Source organism: Ciona robusta, chromosome 10 (genome assembly GCF_009617815.1).
Source record: "Ciona robusta chromosome 10, ASM961781v2".
Taxonomy (NCBI): domain Eukaryota; kingdom Metazoa; phylum Chordata; class Ascidiacea; order Phlebobranchia; family Cionidae; genus Ciona; species Ciona robusta.
In genome coordinates, this window is record NC_143244.1 from 6,871,215 (window position 1) to 6,890,943 (window position 19,729).

Consider the following 19,729-nt stretch of genomic DNA (forward strand, 5'->3'; position numbering starts at 1 on the left):
TCTACCTTGGCAAAAATGCTGACCAAATTTCCCGGAATTCCCCTTTGTTGAGTCAGCGTTAATAATTTTTTTATAAGTTTGAAAGCTGAGCTTAATCCTGTGTTAATGTTAGACGAATAATCACTTAGGTACGTAACATGTTTTTGGTGGGTTGCTATAGAAACATAGCAGTTCATATATTGACAAAAATGTTAAACGTTTTGGTTTAGAAACCAAACCATCTTACTAAGGTCGGTTTTAGATATAAAACGAATGTAATGTAAACCGAAACGTTTAAAAATAAAGACATTGTATCATATACATATGGAAACATATGGATGTTTGTATTAAAACTACAAGAATTTGCTAAAACAACATTATACTGCATAAAACAGATTGAGTTTTACTTTTAATTTTATAAAAGTTGAAGTTATGTCTTTGGACGTTTGTGAACAACTGAGAAAAACCACGAAGGGAAAACTGGTGTACCATAATGACAATAAACCTCTGGAGTTTTCAAACCAGGTTCTGTATTGTTTTTGTATTTACTGGTGTTTTATTTGGTTTATCTTATGACTGTTTAGTATCTAATTTAGAAGGGCTATATTAAAGTTACTTTTATATTCTCTAAATTGACATCTGTACAGAAAAGTATAACACCCACAGAGTTACATACGTGGTAGCTTGTAACGGGCACGAGGTGTATGAACCTGAACATGGTATAACGACTTTTGTTGCTCTGCCAAACAAGGATAAACCAACTTACAGTCATTCATATTCTATTTGAATGAAGATGCCACTTAGGCAAAATATATATCTTTACATAACAATTGATGGACTTACTTTTTTGTCTGTTACTTTTTGTATCCTTACATTTATTTATTCATTAATCGAAATAATCTTCCCGCAGCTTCCCTCCTGTGTGTTTGATCTTCCCGACATCCCGGGTGTCCTCGAAGCGCTGGAGGAAAATGCTTTCGTTGATGAAGATGAGTTCCTTCTTATAAACAAGTTGACAGCTTTGACAATAGATGATAGCTCTACTCAATTGAAACAGTAAGTATGGTTTATATATTTCTGTGTGTTTGTTGGGGGTGTAGGAATATTAAATATTATATATATATGTGTAATAAAAAAGTGGACCTAATGTGGCCAACCTTTTGTCAGTCACTACTTTAGTGCATTTTTCATGTTTTATATATATGTATATATATATATATAAATACCGGCATACCACCCAAATTTTTTTAGAAAAACTCCTTTAACTATGTCATTACTATTTGTTCTTTGGTAGTCATGTATATACCATGGTCGAAATGGTGGTGTTTTATAGTTTATCGATTATTTTTTATCTGCATTGTACGTTGACCTTACTGCAAGGACGCTGTTTTTTATAGGTTTAGTAACTGTTTGTCAATTGCTAACATAGATTATATTAATTCCACCCTTGGGCCCATACATTAATAATAATGTATTTTTATATACCTCTTCGCCAATTTGATATATATGTAATTATTAACCAACTACCATGTAAAGTTATAACATATTCAAAACCCTTTTTACAGACCAGATGTTGACATACTACCTGAAGATTCCACGATTGCTTTGCTTGATTTAAGGGAAAAACAATTATCACAAAACCTTATACAGTTACAAGTTGGGTAAGCCAGCAATAATCTATAATGTCATTAATTTTATACTAGAAGATACATTATGTAAGATGGTATAAACTCTGGTTCATTGTTGTGTAATATAGGTATATATTTAAAATTTTAAACAAAAGATACAATGTTCGATGCCGCTACCATTGTGGGCGTATTTGTCCTTGGCCCTTGGGAAAGTAACACTTATTGCTCAGAGGAAAACTTTTTTTTTGGATAAATGATTTTTGACATCTCTTTTTGAATAAATTTTTGAGTAAATAATCTTTTTTTAGTAAATATCACGATGCCACGATGGAGGCGCACAATGAGGCGAAGAGAAAGTTTAAAGAGAGAGAGGAGAGAATCAGGAAGAGCAGGATGGAGGAGAGAAAGAAGTGGAACTTGATAACGGAGAGGTATGTCTTATTTTTGTAATAATAACTAACACTGTTTTCAATAAGCCAGAGGTTACAGGTTCAAGGCTTTACCCTGCTGCTGGAAAAATGTAGGAATAGTTCTTTTGTTAACAACATAATTTTATTGCTTATATGTTTTTTTACAGTAAATTACACTTTTTAATCAGGTTTAATATGCTTTTAAAAACTGTCTAACCGTTGCCAATTTCCTAATTTTTGTGGTATTTATATAAATTTGATTTTCTCTATCATCATAGGGTATTTACAAATACAATGTATATATATAATTTATTTGTTAAGGAAAAAATATTAATATTTCACAGTGAAAGAGAAGAAGCCGAGAAAATTCGTCAAGAATTTAAAGAACAACATCATAAAAGAAACAATCTGCTTAAAACTAGAATGCTGGAAGCTGAAAGAAGGTATTCAAATTCTCGACGTTATACTCAGTGTAGTTCTTGAACATAATATTTTAATATTAAAACAAGTAGAAACATATATTATGTGGCACACGGTGAGACCTTAGTTTAGGCCAGAGTTGCTCATTACTTCAACACTCAGGGTGATACTGCGTCGACCAAACCAGATGTTAAAGTCATTTTTACATTTATTCTGTAAATTTTCAAACAGGAAAGTTGAGCAAAACAAGCAGAGGTTAAAGCATGTAGAAGGAGTTGTAACAAAATGTGCAAAACTAAACGAAGATGTCATGCTTCAGTTCCATAATGACAGGTGAGTTAAAAACTTGATCGAAAGTCGATTGTTTAAGCACTTTTCATTGATATTCCATTATATGCAGATCTTTGTTTGGTGTTTTGTTTATTTATTTCAGAGTTTTTTTTATTATGGTTTCTTATTAGCTTGTCTAAATTGTCAAAAATACATAAATAGTAAAAATCAAAAAGAATAACATCGACAAAGTTACCTATGTGATAACTCATAAGCTGACATGCGGTGTATGAAACAGAACACCCGTGTTATAACCACTGTCATTTTTCCACCTCACATAAATAAATGAGTAACATACATTTAATATTGCCACTCTCCACAGTTCTATTGTATCATCCAATCCTGCCATAGTTTCCATGGCAACTGAATGTGGCCGGAAGTTTTCAGGCATTATAAACATTTTCAAAGATTCCAAAACATCGGGTTCGATGGACAAAGTAACGGCAGCTTCTATAACTGATGACTGCAGTGTACATCAAGAAATGTGCGATAATTTGGTCTCAGCAATAGGTTGGTTTTGATTATTATATTTGTTAAAATTGTTATTCTATCTGGGTAAGGTTCTACTTTGTGGCACGCCATGGGACCTGAGATATAAGCCAGTTTCCCTATTACCCTGCAGAATGTGTTAAAACAGACTATATATATTTTTCTGTTGTTACTATTTATTTTTGTATGAAGAAAAACTGAAAGAAGAAGAGATAATTAAAAAAAAGGAACTGGAACAGAGAATTGAAAAAGAACAGGAGGAGATGAGAGAAAAAGAGAAGAAGGAAAAGGAGAGAATCAAAGCTTCTTTAGATGAAGATCCTGAAAACAAATTTCCTTCTTTGCCCAAAGTATTTTTAGATGTATTTATTCATTGGGTTGAGCCTTGAATCCTGTACCGTCTGGTTAAGAGCCCAGCACTAGCCTGGAGTTGGGTAGTTTTATCTTAGCAAATATATAATACTGGTGTCTTTTTATTTTCCAGTATTGAAAAATGAATAAATGTAACTTATTTTTACTCTCATGGCAGGGTAATGACAGTCATTTTAACACAGATTTTCTGTTTTATACACCCATTTAACCGTTTTAACATATGAATAACAATTTAGACAATCCATAAGTAACCACTGGGCTGGAGCATTTGCCTTTAAGGGTCTTACCCAAGGACACCCAAAATAATAGCAACGTCGAGCCTCAAACCCATATCCTCTACTCTAAAGACAGACACACCATCCCTTGTGGCATGAAATACACTGCTATTACTTGCAGTGTAGCTGTTAAATAATTTAATTATTCATTAAAACAATCATTACAGGAATTACAATTATCCGTCAGTCGATCGGCGTATGCTCACCACCAGATAATGATAAAGAGCTACAAAGACTTTGACGTCAAGTCAAAAGAATTTACTTCTTCTAAAGATAAACAGGTTCATATTGTATTCTTGGTGGGAGAGGTCATGGACCCAGGTTTAAGTTCAATTTGGCCGATTACCCCATCACCCACGCTGTCTATGTGTATAAAATGAATGAATGTAACTTTTCACCTAAGTTTTTATATTTAATTTATTATGATTTCTATACGTGATAGGTATGATAACTTCTTGGCAAAGGCATAATAATGACAAAGAAAAAAAGTTATTTATACGAATGTGTTAAAAACTTCACATGGGTTATCTAAGTTTTTATGTTTAGTTTTTTTTGCGTTATTTCTACACAAGATTGATAAGCACAATTTATGTTTCCAGTTAAACAAAGTAATAATTGGAATAAGCAATGTGATTGGATCCTGCGTGGCTTCTATCACCAGCAGGTCAGGTTCTGATGTAAAAAACAAACTCTCTGACCTCAATGGTTTATTACAAGGTAATGTTTCCATACTTTTTTCAAGCTTAGAAATTAAAACTCAAGAATTTGTTCTGAAACTCAAGAATTACACTTTGTGATCGCTTACGAGTTACTACATATGTAACCATGTGGTTGTTTTTTGGAATTTTGTATATTTTTTTGTATTGTTGATAATTCAGCCAAACCCAAAAAGAAACTGCAATAAAACAGCTCTAGTAAAAGGACAGATACGGCCACAATGTTCGAGTCCTTGGGTACTGATTCAAGCAGATAATTTTTGATTGACAGGTTAAATTTGTTTGATTGACAGGTCGTACAATATCATCGGGTGGGTCAACTGCCAGTATTAAAGGATTTCCCGGCGCTTCTAATCATGCCGTTATATTTATGGCAAGAAAATTTGTGGTTAGTACTTTGTTTTACACTTAAAAGTTTTTTAATTTTAAAATATTCATTTTTAACATTAATAAAAACGATTTTGTTTTAAACAATAGAAAAATATGCATAATTGTGGTCATTTAATTACAAGCCTTAAACCTGTATCCTCCAAGCTAGAGGCAACCACCATACCACAGCACCAGACAATAATTTTAAACTCAAATAAAAAACCAAGGTTTCTATTTTATTGCACTTTCAGAAACAAGCTGAGAGTCAGGTTTCGTCTAATCACAGCACAGCGTTTGGTCTCGCTCTGACGATTCTTGGCGTTTGGGCGCAAAATGATGACTTTGGTTCCGTGTTCCTTGGTCTGATGCAAACTAAATGTCCGTTTCTCGTCCCTTTTTATGTTCCCAAGACAGATGGACAGTCAGATGAAGAATATAGTAGGTAGGGTGGTACAAGTCTATTCTATATGGGTGATGGCGTGATGTCCTTGTTGAGGATCTGGACTTTAGGCCTTGTTTGACCCATTATTCCAACACCCCGGGCCATGAGACTTCAATGAATGGGTGAATGTAACTTATTTATCCTTGCAAGGCAGGGCAACTATAGTCGTTATAGCACGGTGTTCCGTTTCATACACCTCTTGCCCCTTTCGAGTTACCATGTATGTAACTTTTACATTAGTCCGTTGTTTAAACCCAATTAGTATTAGAACATTTGGGTATTATGTGCTAAAGGTGTCCTATCTTTCCAACCCTGCTATATATAACTTAACTTACTACTTGTACAAACAGGTCACGAGGTTACAGAGTAACCAACGGAGTTGTTGAAAGCCAGGATCATTATTTGAGCCGAATGTCCGGACTTATTCGAACCTACGCTGCCATCATACAATCTCCACTGCCACCCGGTGTTCGTAACAATCCACACGGCATCGCTCAAGGCTGGATGTGGATCACTAGGTGGGGTTATAACCATAATTGTAATGTTAGGGGTCCCTGGGGTCACATGTTACACCACATGTACCTGTAACCCCTAGTTTTAAAACATGTGACATCACTTTTTGAACTTTTTGGCATCCCAGATTTATGTTTAAAACAGATTTTATTCTGCGGTGTCTATACAAATATGCAGGGTGAAATTATACTTATTTCATGTCTTGTTTAAAGGCTACAACAGCTTTTACCCTGCTCTCATTTTATTTACTTTCATAGTTTGATTTCATGCAATTGTTTCAGAAGCTGTTTGCATTTTAAAAAACTTGGTACCTTTAGATTTAATTTGATCATTTACACCTTTATACAAATTTTGCCACTTTGTTCGCATGCCCTTTTTAAATATTCTTAAACAAATTTATTTTTTCTTTCTGTAGAATGTTGAATTTGGAGCCATGGCCTGAAATAACGGCCACGATATTGTTTGACTTTCTTGAAGTTGCTGGTCACGCTCTAATGGCTGCATATGGCCGACAGTTTGAAAAGCTCTTATACGCAATATGTCATGACTATTTTCCTAAGTATGTATTATGTTTGAATATTTTTATTTTATAATGAATGTAACTTATCTATCCTCGCCAGACTGGAAAACGACAGTCATTAAATTTTTTTTACAGAATTAAAGAAGTTTCAGGTAGCAGGGGAGGCCCAGTGCTCCGTTTAAAAACGTTTTTAAAAGTAAGTTTTTAACTCTTGATGATATTCCTATATGCCAAAAAGATATTGATATAATAAATTCCCCAAGTGTTTTACCAACTGTTGTTTTGTGGTTAACTTCCTTCCCTTTTTTCTTTAAACAACACGATGATAAAAAGTGTGGGAAAGAGTTTCAGTTAAAAAGTGTGTCTTTTGCACCCAAATCTTTCATTCATTCAACTATGGTTTATTTACAGGAATGCATTCAGCATAAGAAAGTTTCGAAACCAGATGGACACCTGAGCGCAGAGTTCTGGGGTACCCATCATCATGCAGGGATTGTCGGGAATTAAATATTTGTTTTTACTAATTGTCACTGTGGCCAAAATATGCGTAAATAAAATTTTAACCCCTAATCCTAGAACGATGTTGTTATATCTGAGTGATAACAGAACAAAAGCTAACATGTAAGAAAACATGGCAAAAAACAAATGTGTTTTAGCAAATCATGGACAAAAAGATGGAGAAAATATTGATAAAAATTGTATAAAACATGGACAGTCCAAGTTTTCATCAATGTTTTGTCGTATTTTGGTACATCTTTTCTTTAATTTTTGCACAATGTTTTTCACGATGCAAACGCTCTATCCACTGATAAACGGCGACAAACGTTCGTCATCATGTTTTGTTGGTGTTTTCTGAGCATACCGCACGTATATTACGTGGCAATTTGACTTGCTTCAGAATCAGTTTCCGTTTTATCAAAACAAAACAGAGTAGTAATTTTAAAAAGAGAAACATCTATACTTTTCTTATTTTGCTCGTTCAACAGCAAAAAAAGTAAAAAGTTTTCTAGATACGTGACAACTTCGCAAAGAATGTAACTTCAGGTTGCCACTAATTAACTACAACTTCTCCTAATTCATTCCGCGTTTTTTTCTTGTTGCGCTCAAATTTTGATTTTGTGGTTAACGCATGGCGAGGAAAAATGAGAGATTTCGTCATTTACAGTTGAAATTAGGCTGTTATCTTGTATTTAATGAAACTTAATTAATTCACTGCCGTTTTATAGGTATTATTCCTATTAACAATTACAATTTTTCAGTATTTTCGCCTGTAAACGTCCGGGGTAGGGTAAATTTGTACATAGTCAAACATAGTTCATTAATTTCATTGGTTTTAATTAAAATGGAAAACCAAGCTGAAAAAGGTGGTGGGAAAATTAAAAAACGCAGCTCTAAAACAAGAAAACCATACAGCAGACCACCTAAAAAGGTGGGAACTCTTCAAATAATGTATTTTACACATAAAATTATTGCTAATGTATTTAAATTTGAATTAATATTAGTATTCAACACTTACACTACTCTTCCTACTTGTAAAATGTATTTTTTGCAGTTTTAGTATTTGAGTTTAGCAGCTACATTTTTGGATTGTGTTTTTTAATTTTCTGTTTTAACCATTTTTTTGATTTCACCTGTATCCTCCAAGAAATTTAAAAAAATCTTATACTTCTGAAACTGGACATTCCATAGTCCCACTAAATCCTGAACATTACAAAAATCTTTAAAAACAGTTGTAAAGTATGCTGTTCACTTGGTAGGCTGGTGTCGCACTATTTGTCACCTTTTTCTGCTATTTTACACAGTCAAAAATGACATCATGTTACAAGGTTCAAATGGGCAATTACGAATTGTTTTAACAGTTATTGCAACTGCGACACAACCTTGTAAATCTTCTAATAAAACAACGCTAAATTTCTGTCACCGGAACTTGAATTTTATTATAAAATAATCTTTTTAACCTGCTGTATTTTTGTTTCAGTCAATTTTTACAAGAGTAACAGACTCGGTGAAAAACTTGTTCTCTTCACACTGGTTCACGCAAAGTAATGATGCAGCGGAAACATCAGTAGACGCAGGTATGTGTGAGTGGAATCATAGTCACCAAACCTAGGGTGGCAGGGCCCAGTAAAATTTCAATTTGCAAGTAACTAGCAATATCCACTTTTTTACAAGTCTTTTTTTATCCACATTTTTACATGTCTTTAGTATTTACACATTTTTTTAGCTTTTCTTTTCTGTAAGTGTTATTTTATTAGTGAAACACCAACAGTATAACATATTATTCTATATATAAATACTAAACTTTAAATCTTTTTTATTACCCAGATACTGAAGATCAAACAAGTACATCAAGATTTGAATCTCCATTAGCTTGCCCTTCTTTATCAACAAAGAGAAAACTGCAGGAAAATATTCCAAGTCCAGTGCAGGTAAATATAGGGACATTTTGAATTAAAATATACATATCGTCTGGTGCCGTACTGCTATAGCAGAGTGGATAGCGCAGCTGTAACTAATCCAGAGGTTAGGAAATAGAACCCCGCAATGCTAGGATAGATAGGTTCATTAATTTATAACAAATTCAATAAAAATAGCTCAAAAATGCTCAAATATGTGTGTGGATGCTCAAATATGTGTGCTTATGCAATAAGTAGTACAAATGTATGCGCATTTAAATTCAAATCTTATCGTTTTCTTGCTCAAAAATATTCATATAGTTGACTGCATCACTTTAATTTTTGTAGACAAAAGTTCTTGTTATAGTACAATCATGCATTTCAAAAGGCTACTAATCCTACTAATCTTATGATTTGTATAATAAAGGTCATTGCAGCTATATATATAACATGTTTATCAAATAGTTATGACGTTCCTCCTTTCGTTAACAGAAGTCACTAAATCAAGATGAATTTAAAAAAGTTTTTGGAAAATCTCAATTTAAAGAAAAGTCAAGTCCATTCTCATTGGAAAGAGGTAAACTGTATGTTTCTTTGTGTTTCTTTAGTTTTTATAAGGTATGTAACTTTTATAGTTGATGTGTAGTTTATGGATATATACTGCCATGAAACAAAAATAATCATCTACAGTGTTACATATGTGGTAAGTTGTAACTGGCACGAGGTGTATAAAACAGAACACCCGTGTTATAACGACTACCATTGCCCCAATACTAATACTATTAATTCTGCCAATAAAATCATATTTTTTCCACCAACCTCACGTTATTTATTTTCGCCCCAGCTGAAACTTCCTCTGTAGCATCCTCTAGTGGCTGTTCGTCGCAACCGGGTTCTCGAAGCAATTTAAACGAGAAACCAAAAGCCCCGAGCCTTTGGTCATCCCTAGGTGGCAGCACGGAGCAACCAACGGAGCGGAACGGTCCCGTGTTCAACTCATCGTTGTTAGCAAGTGATGTGGTATGGGAAACAAACAGTGACGTTGATTTATTTAAATTCTAGGAGTTGCCAAACTAACATAGGTTACTGTAAGAATAGCTTTGAAATTTTAAGAACATTTTTGAGATAAATTGATTTTGGAATTTGAAAATCTAAGGGTTGCTGCAACCCCTGCATATTTATCAGAGCATAAATAAACAGCAGATAGTTAGATATTTTAGTGCATCTTGTTCTGCTGTATATATTAGGTTGGGGTAAGATGGTCCTTGGTTTATTTTCTTTGTCATCCGATTTGGCGGTAAAAAAAAAGAAATTTGAACATATGGTAGTTATATATTGTCTCTATGTAGGGTTTAACACCAAGCGCGAAACAAAGTTCATTTTATTCTGGGCGTGTCTCGTATGGTGGAGCAATGAACCAATCACGGAACAGCATTTACCAGCCCTCCCCATATAAGGTAAGATATACATTTTGAATTTATTTCAAGAATTATGACCAAAAAGTTTTATAAAAAATATGCATTCCTTTGGGAAATATAAGCATACTGCATGAAATAGGGTATACAAAATGTGTATGAAGTTTTACATAAATTTTTTATTAGCCTATTTCAACTTTGTGCAAACAAGTAAACTGTTCACTATCTAACTTTTAGCTACAACAATACACCCGTCCGCAATGGTAGCAACAACGAGCCTTGAACCAGAAACCTCTTTATTTTGACAGGCTTGCTAGCAGCTGTGGCACAGTGCCAAACAAATTTATAAAAGTTTTGCCCCCCGAGTTAAAATATAAGTAATCTTTTTTATTTCCAGATCCCACAAGCCACTAAAGTACAAGTGAGGTCGAAATCTCGTGCAAATGAATCCTCGCTTAATGTGACCACTAGAGGTGCACCAATGAGCTCAACAGCGAGGAAAATATTGACAACCCTCGAGAAAATGTCGACTCCACTAAATGTAAGCAGATAATTGTTTATGTTTATGTATTGTATAGAAAACTTATGTAATTGTTGTGATTATAAAATGTGCTAAGATATGTTGTTTAGGCTATATATAGTTAGGGGTATTGGGCCAATTCTGGCCTAAATCCAAGGGTATTATTGTCTTGGAAATGGAACTCCCCACATAGAATGGAAATGGAATACATATATAATTATGCTCGGTAAAATAGAAACTACTCTGTTCACCTACAAGGTTACAACTTAGCCCTATAAGTATTTCTCTGGTGCCGTGGCAGATTAGCTTGAATATACGTCTGCTTGGCCGAGACACTTTGCTCCAACCCAATGGTTTTTTGAAATACCTAACAAGTATATATTTCACCCAGGATGCAAAGAGAATAGTCACCCACCAAGCTCCTATAAACAGATCTATGGTAAGTTTACTTTGATTGTTTATTCTGAAGAAAGATTAGGGGGCATGACACTTCACTCGATAGAAATGCAAGTTTTGAAACAACAATCCCTTTTGTTGCTTTTGTATATGCCAGTGATGCTCAACCTTTTTACTGACCAGCGGCTGAGAACTACTAGTATATGCTATGTCTGCATTGCCTGCAACCCTAGGTTTGACATCTATGTTTATATTCATTCATTTAATGTTTTTTTCTTTAAAGGAGATTTAAAAAAATTAAAAAGGTATTAAAAATGGATAAATGTAAAAATCTCTCCTAAATATGACAATAAATCTAAAAAAAACTTATTTTCCTTTAGTTGTCTCGACAATCAATGCGTCGTAAAACAATTGGTCCGTCTATTCTATCGTCCAATAAACCCCCAACCACTGGTATGGTGTCGATGGCAGAAGCAACAAAACGTGTTCGATCACCAAACATACCACTGAGTAAGGAATCAGCCACATGGTCGATAGCCAAGCGTGTTGCAACGTCCCAACCGTGAGTTTCAATTGTTTTGATTTACAGCTTAGCCGCAATGTTCGGGGATGTGTCTGTGTGACATCATTTTTTAAACAGGGACAATGTGTTTTGGTTCCCCAGTTCTGTAGCCGAAAAAAATGCTTTACTCTGCTGTTAGATGTTTATACAAACAAACAGGGCCAAAGTTTGTTCTTCAATAACTATAAAAAATAACCTGCATTATAACAATGTCACCCTGGATTTTACTTAAAAAGCCTTAAAATTTAACATCTGTAATTTGAGTTGCAAACCCTTCAGTAATATGCATCCCAAAGGTTTAGAAGAACTAAAATCTTTACAATTTTAAACAGTTTTCTAATGTGTAACTTACAAATCATCTCATATTACCACACAGCCCACCAAACACGGATATTCCTCATGGACCTCCAGCTCCCATCGCCTCCCTTTCATCAAGTGGTAAGTTTATATTATTGTTGGATTTTTACTTAGTTGAGGTCCCACTGTGAGGCATGCCAAGGAACCTCAGTTCGGCCAAAGTTGGCCCATCAAAATTTAATACCTTACAAAAAATCAGTTTTTAAGTTTATAATCCTGCATTTTGTCTTGTTGCTGTTATGTGATGTTAACAGGGTCCACAATTAAACTTTAACTCAATTATGGGCACAGTTTAAAAAGGGTTTAAATATGATGAAAAATGTATATAGCCTACGTTTATCCCAACAGTCTGCAACACATTAAACTCCATACCATTATCTGCTTCTACCCTTTCAGCTGGTATGCGCTCCGGGGGCAAGATGGTTCGTAAAACGACCTCCCACTACTCCACAAAGAAACAAGAAGAGGAAGACGATCTTCCTCCTCTCCCACTCCCCTCCGTTCCTCTCACTCTCTCATCCAACCTCCCTTCTTTTAACTTTGGTCGCCCCGGCAGCACATCAACCCCCGCCGTGTCAAGACCCCCCCAGCAGCGATCCGTTGTCCCGAAACAGCCGATGTACCAATTCGCCTCGCCCACAGCGCAGGCCACGCTTAGTACAACTACCCCCACAAGTGATGGAGTGAGTATTTTTCTGTTATATCTGTAACATTGTTGTAAGCTTGTACATGTAATCCATTACTTTGTTTAGTAGAAAAATGAAAAATTGTTTAAAACTGATATATATATATATATATATATATGTATATAATATATATATATAAATATAGGCAGTGATCCCAACCCTTTTTACACTGGTAAAGTTTTAAAAAATGTTCAAAAAGGTTGTAGTAAATAGATCAGACATCTAAGAATAAAGTGTTATGTTTTGAAAGTTGATTTGCTATAGTAACTGTTTATTAGTTTAAGTTACGCTGTGGTAACATTATTTACTCATTGGCTACATTTACTATCTGCTTCACATCAAATGTAAATGATTTACCCTGTGGAACATTGCCTTTGTAAATGTTCAATTCAAATTGCACAACAATACTAACTTTACAGTCAAGGTCTGCTGTGTCTATTATAGAAAAAGTTTTTAGTTTACTTTAGTAACAAAAGATTGTTAAAAAGTTTAAGCTGAATCTAAAAGTTAAGGTATTGAAAAAATGGTCTTAATTAATAATATTTAACTGTTTAAGAATATTGTAGCTGGTTATGTTTTTAAACAGCAGATTTCTTATTTTTATTTGCTGTATGTTCAATTGTTTTAAAACAACAGAAATATATTTAAATGTATCTATTTTTCCAGCCCACGTTCAGGTTTAGTTCACCAAACACTTCTGTTAATGAAGGAAAGAAAATGAATGAAGGTGATTTAGTTTAGGGGTTTGACTTTTGAGTATACTGTAACATCTAGTTCGAATGTTTGCATTAAATAAATACATTAAGGTGAGGAAGACACCTTCAGCACATAATATCCAAATATTTACTACCAAATGACACAAGAAAATACAATGCGAGTGTGCCCCATCTCCCCCACCCTACTATATATACATTATATATATGTATAATTTTATTGTTTTATATATTTTTATAAGAATGTTTTTTAAAAAAAATTACTACAACATATAATTGAGATGTTTGTGTACATATGTGTAATGTATAAACATATATAGAAGTATATATATATATATAATTTGACAATTTGTTACTTACACTTCTTTTTCAATATAAAGGAACTCCCCCAGTTGTTCCAGCCAAGCCTTCTCCATTACTAAAGAAAGGTGGTGTGATGGATATATTGGGTGAGAGGATATTTTCAATTGTTTTCATATCATAATTTTAAATTTATCTATTTTATTAAAATACCTAAAATAAAAAGTGACATGGCACCCTTGGTACCCTTAACATTACAACCATGACATATGATATATAATGTATTATATTGGGTGAGAGGATATAATCATAATTTTTACCCCTAACATTACAACCATGTACACAATATATAATGTATTTTACTTCACAGGTAACAGCACACCTTTAAAACCGACAACCAAGAGCTGTGAAGCGTGTGAAACCCCTAAACCTGGTCCAAAACCCATAACTGCGAAACCCCTGGCTCAAACCAACACATCTGGTGGTTTTATGGCCCCCAAAATGACAACTGACAAATGGGAATGTGATACATGCATGATAATGAATGCTAACTCAAGACTTTCTTGTGAGGCTTGTCAGTCGCCTAAACCCGGCAGTAAATCTGAGTTTGGCGCGAAATCAGCTGCTCAAACAAGCAAAGTAACTTTCTCTTTCGGGGCGCCGAAAACTGGAGAGAAAAAGTGGGAATGCGACGGATGTATGTTGATGAATGATCCTAAATTTGATAAATGTCCTGCGTGTACAACGCCTAGACCGGGGGCTTCGGCTAATACATTAACACAGCCAAGCAAGGGGTTTTCGTTTGGTGCCCCTGCTGCTACAGCTGTGACTACTGTAGCATGCACTGCACCAAAACCTGGATCCACAACATCCACAAAACAAGTATCCTCCGAAAAAACATCAGGATTTAAATTTGGCGGACCTGTATCTCAGAGTTTCCCCAAAAGCAAGACATGGGAGTGTATGGTGTGTATGCTGCATAATACTGAGGATAAACAGAAATGTGCAGCATGTGAAACCACGCGTCCTGGTGCAATTATCATATCACCAATCAAACCCAATGATGTCAAAGCATCAGATAAAAAGTGAGTAATTATGTAATTTGTTAAAAAAATGTTCGAGGCTTCAATGACATATTAAGGAAGTATTTAAATAATTTAATAAAAATAAATATTTGATTTTTTGGCAAGTTACAAATATAAGTTAACGTTATATTAAGTCTGATAAAAAGTAAGTCGTTCTGAAAAAGAAATTGTTAGTCCTTATCTTACTATTTGTACACCATGATTAGTGGGTGGGGCACTTGCCTCTAGTCTAGAGGTTATGGGGATCAAGGTTTAACGCTGCCACCATTGTGGACAAATGTGTCCTTGGGCAAGACATTTCGAAACAAAGAATTTTAATTACCACGAAATACCTTTATGATAAACAATATATTTTGTTTCAGATTGCCATCATGGGAATGCGATGTGTGTATGGTTCAAAACAAAGGGGATTGCAATACATGTATTGCATGTACCAACCCTAAACCTGGTAATACACAGATTTGAGAACTTTATCTTTATATATTGTGTTGAAAATCTTTATTCTTAAAACCATTTTCACAGAAATTTAATAAAAATGTTTTTTTTTGTGTCAGCCATACACAAAAACAATCACCCATAAAGTTGCATACGTGGTGACTCATAAGCTGGCACGAGGTGTATGAAACAGAACATTCGTGTTATAAAAATTGTCATTGCCCTGCCACACAAGAATACATAAGTTATTGTTTCATGTTCTCTTGAAATTTACAGGACAAACCAGTTCTGCTGCCAAAGCAACTTTTAAATTTGGATTTACCTCCGCGCCTCTTACTGAAACCTCTAAAGACACTTCAACAACAAAAACCCAGTTTAAGTTTGGAGTCCCCACTAATTCTACACCAGCCATGACAAAGAGTGATAACAAGCCATCTATACAGCTCCCTAAATCAGGTGGGTTCAAATTTGGAGTGCCCGCAGCAAAACCCTCGGAGGAAAAAAGTGCTGAGTCAGCGGATAAAACGGTGTCAAGTAAGAGAAAAAGCGATGACACAAAATGTGAGGAAGTAGCAGCAGTCACTAGTGCTACAACCCCTACTATAAGTGGTTCAAATTTTGGCATCATTGCTAAACCACTGACTACAGCAAAAACACCTATTTTTGGCGCAAATCAAGAAAAACCAAAAGTACCAGGTTTTGGGTCGAACCAGGAAAAACCAAAAGTACCAAGTTTTGGGTCGAACCAGGAAACACCAAAAGTACCGATGTTTGGAGCTAAACCAGACCAGCAAAAAGCACAAGTTTTTGGCTTAAACCAAGAAAAAACAAAACTGCCAAATTTTGATTCTAATCAAGAAAAACCAAAAATACCAAGTTTTGGTTCAAGCCAAGAAAAACCAAAAGCATCAATGTTTGGTTCAAATCAAACCACGACATTCGGACAACCTGCAAGCTTACCAACACAAATTAAAGTTGCTGAACCAGTGACCACTGTGGTGGCAGAAAATAAGGCAACAGGTATGTGAGTATGTTGAGAGTGATAATAAAATTTAATTATATATTCTTGATTGTTTTGCATATTTGTGTGGGGTTATTATATTATGCAATGCCCAATTCTAACTTAAAACCTAGGACTCCTGGGCTGGCGTGCCACGCTGTAGGACCTCACCCACATAGAATGAACACAAGTAGTATATAGATAAATAATCACTTGGAAAGTTACATATATGGTAACACGCAATTTGTTATCTATTTATAATATTTTAGGTTACTTTTAAAAAAATCCATATTTTTAGCTCCCACATTTTCCTTTGGCAACAAGAACTTGGATTTCGGAGCAAATCAAAGTTAGTTTCTGTTTATTTTTTTATCTAACTTTAAAATAAAATAACAACTAAATTTCACTTTAGGTAAAACCACTGAAGTTCCCAAACCTTCTCCCCCTTCATTTAGTTTTGGTAGCAAACCTGGTAAGTGGGAACTTTTCAACTAGATTTTTGTCTCAAATTTTATAAGATTTTTTTCACTTTTTGGGTTAAACAAAGAATAAAACAAAATTTTGCCTAAATCAAGATAAACCGAAAGCATCAATGTTTGTTTTTAACCCAAGTTTTTAAAACTTTTCTAAACTCTGCAATCCATATTCTCACTGCAGCTAATCCTGTTGAACCAAAAGCTGCTCCGTTTGTGTTTGGTGCCGCGGCTCCTAAACCAGATACAAGTAAGAAATATTCCTAAATACAGAGGCACCTATTCTTTGAATAACCATGGTGGTATTTAGGCATTGTGTACCCTTGTAAATATTCCTTTTGTTGCCTTTTTGTTTTAAACCAATACATTCAGGTCAACTTGAGAATAAACCAGCAGCTCCTACATTTGCCTTTGGATCTAGCAGTGCAGGTACTAAACTTATTAAGCAAAGGAATTTCCGAGAAGAGCTGTTTTAGAAATATATTTATCCTTTCTATTTTTCCCAACAGCTCCAGCTTCAGTCCCTCAACAGCAAAAGCCAAAGACTGGTTTTAATTTCGGTCAATCCACAGCTGCAGGTAACTTAAAAAAGTTAGAAATGCAGATAGTTATAGATTGTTAAACATTTAAAAATAATCATTAAGTAACTATGCTTCTCTAAAAAGCTTAAAAAATTCTGTTAAAAAGTTGTTTGTTACACCAGCGACTGTATGTAACAATTTATAATCACTGCATTATCTTATTAAGTACCTAGGGAATCTTAGAGGTGTTTAATTCTCATCATGAAGTAATGTTCTGCCATTTATTTTACAGCTAACACAACTGCCTTACCTACTTTTCAATTTGGGGCCAGCCAATCAAAACCAACCAATATGTTTCAACAAAAAGAAAATAATTTTGGTTCAAATAGCCAAGGTAATGATAAACTAACATATGTAATAAATCTAAGTATTCATGAGGTTTGAATTGATTTTCTTTGGTAGTATCTCATTTTATAAAGTGTAGGGTAATATTGATAAAATGCAGTTATACAATATAGAGAACCTCATTGATTAGTGAGGTGGACGCAATATACTTTAGCACTGCTTGTTGGTATAGACACCTAACAGCAGATTAACAGAAAGGCTGTTTTATGTTTAAACTAAAGTGCTAAACCATATGATCGATGTGACGATCACCCCTGTTCGAAATTTGGTCACCCCTGTTCGAAATTTGGTCACCCCTGTTCGAAATTTGGTCACCCCTGTTCGAAATTTGGGATGCTTGTCACTCTAGGCACTCGTAACGTTACTTCTATGCTATGTTGCATAATCTCCTGTCACCAACATATTGTTCATTCCCTCAGCAGCACCAGCATTTGGAAGTACTATGTCCAAACCCGCAGTGTTTCAGTTTGGTGCGAAGGAAAATGTGGTCGAACAAAAACCAACCAGCACACCTGCTTTTCAATTTGGTGCCACAGCGCCTCCAATCGAAAAACCAACAAGTATTAACATAGAAATAGTATAGATATGACAAAAACGAACACAATAAAATACGGAATGTAATTTTTTAAATTTATACTTGCCAAACATAGGAAATTTCATTTATTAATTTATGGAATAATGTATGTTTTGACTCGACTTATTTGTATAGACACCTTACAGCATGGTAAAAAGTATTTTAGACTTGAAACTGAAGTGATAAAACATATGATGTCACTTCTATTTCAAAAGTTGGGTTTACATGACACCCTAGGCACCCTCAACATCAGGCCTATGTATAAACATTTAAAATGACTTTTATTAAACACAGCTTTCCAGTTTGCTCAAACTGCACCAACACCTACCCCTTCTACTTTTGTATTTGGCAACCAACAAAACACACCGTCTGCAGGTTTGTAGCTTAGTTTGGTATTATTTAAACTCTTTTGTTTTCTAAAATTACCCTTCTGGTATTATATACATAGCAGGTTGCCTTAAAACTGTTTTTTTTACTTGTATTATTTTATACTTACACCTGGTTTTGGTATTCATGTTCACTTCTCTTACTTTTGCATTACAGGATTTCAGTTTGGAGCCCAGTCAAGTTCTGGTATGTTCGCCAACACACAGCCTGTGCAACCACCTGCACCACAGAACACATCTTTTGCATTTGGGTTTGTTAATACTATATACATTTTATATATATACAATAGTGTACTATTGGATTTCTTGCTGCTTGGATTGATTTAAAGTTTACATGAATGAATGTAACTTATTTAACCTTATATTTAATCAATAATATAATGTAACTTGGTGTGTGATTACAATTTTGACAACCCGTTTGTGACCACTTGGTTAAACCAATTTTAGTTGATTGTCTTTTTGCCTCATGACACATACCCCCACAATGGTAGCACTAGCAGCGTTTAGTCTCGAACCTGTACCCTCTGCTCATGTTTTTTTACAGTTCTAAGATTACAAAATGTTTTTTTTACTTTCCAGTGCCTCACAACCGCCACAAAACAGCGGCAATACGATGTTTAGTATCGGGACAGCGTCATCCAAACCAGCAGGTCGTTCTAGCACTCCTGTCGGCCAAAGAACCTACAAAAAAGCAAATCGACGTTTAAAAAAGCCCTAGAACCTATTAACTCAAACAGTGCAACAAATCTACAAGTCTTTTGCGCGCCTAAATGCACGACGAAGTTTTCAGATTTTGTACTTCTTTACACTGCCTCGATTTTCTAACAGCCGTCGTACCAAAACAAATAATGTCTTTTCCCCACATTGCGGTTTTAGTTCCTTTGTATGACATCTGCCGTATTTATTGTTTTCCGGCTCACCGGGAATCTAATGGCATCGTGACGCATTGATGCCTGTCGTGTACATATACCGCTGAAATCAGTCCTTGTAATTCGCAAATAAATGCTTTCTTTGTACTACTATGGGGGTTTTGAAAAATGTT

The 19,729-nt window shown here is 34.7% G+C and overlaps 2 protein-coding genes across 6 annotated transcripts; both read left to right on the forward strand.

Annotated features, from left to right (window-relative positions):
* The first annotated feature begins 25 nt into the window (after positions 1 to 25).
* On the forward strand, positions 26 to 7,041 carry LOC149730282 (uncharacterized). Its single transcript, XM_089886272.1, has 17 exons — positions 26 to 128; positions 404 to 504; positions 890 to 1,035; positions 1,545 to 1,640; positions 1,916 to 2,038; positions 2,362 to 2,460; positions 2,669 to 2,770; positions 3,090 to 3,277; positions 3,449 to 3,606; positions 4,071 to 4,184; positions 4,503 to 4,620; positions 4,913 to 5,007; positions 5,240 to 5,430; positions 5,781 to 5,948; positions 6,359 to 6,502; positions 6,599 to 6,659; positions 6,875 to 7,041. The coding sequence occupies exons 2-17, from the start codon at positions 412 to 414 to the stop codon at positions 6,968 to 6,970; spliced, it is 1,992 nt and encodes a 663-aa protein (XP_089742398.1). The 5' UTR covers positions 26 to 128; positions 404 to 411; the 3' UTR covers positions 6,971 to 7,041.
* Positions 7,042 to 7,695: 654 nt separating this feature from the next.
* On the forward strand, positions 7,696 to 19,706 carry LOC149730283 (nuclear pore complex protein Nup153-like). 5 transcript variants are annotated; one of them, XM_089886238.1, is made up of 26 exons: positions 7,696 to 7,892; positions 8,442 to 8,538; positions 8,789 to 8,892; positions 9,352 to 9,436; positions 9,704 to 9,879; positions 10,209 to 10,316; positions 10,672 to 10,815; positions 11,186 to 11,233; positions 11,571 to 11,752; positions 12,129 to 12,190; positions 12,506 to 12,792; positions 13,462 to 13,522; positions 13,889 to 13,957; positions 14,179 to 14,893; positions 15,256 to 15,341; positions 15,605 to 16,348; positions 16,627 to 16,677; positions 16,741 to 16,800; positions 16,986 to 17,051; positions 17,174 to 17,230; positions 17,311 to 17,379; positions 17,615 to 17,716; positions 18,150 to 18,287; positions 18,596 to 18,676; positions 18,845 to 18,938; positions 19,267 to 19,706. In XM_089886238.1, the coding sequence occupies exons 1-26, from the start codon at positions 7,806 to 7,808 to the stop codon at positions 19,403 to 19,405; spliced, it is 3,912 nt and encodes a 1,303-aa protein (XP_089742364.1). In that variant the 5' UTR covers positions 7,696 to 7,805; the 3' UTR covers positions 19,406 to 19,706. The 5 variants fall into 5 exon arrangements, with proteins under 5 accessions (XP_089742364.1, XP_089742366.1, XP_089742365.1 ...); XM_089886243.1 differs by having other exon boundaries at positions 7,698 to 7,892; positions 18,147 to 18,287; XM_089886240.1 differs by lacking the exon at positions 16,986 to 17,051 and having other exon boundaries at positions 18,147 to 18,287.
* Positions 19,707 to 19,729: the final 23 nt, after the last annotated feature.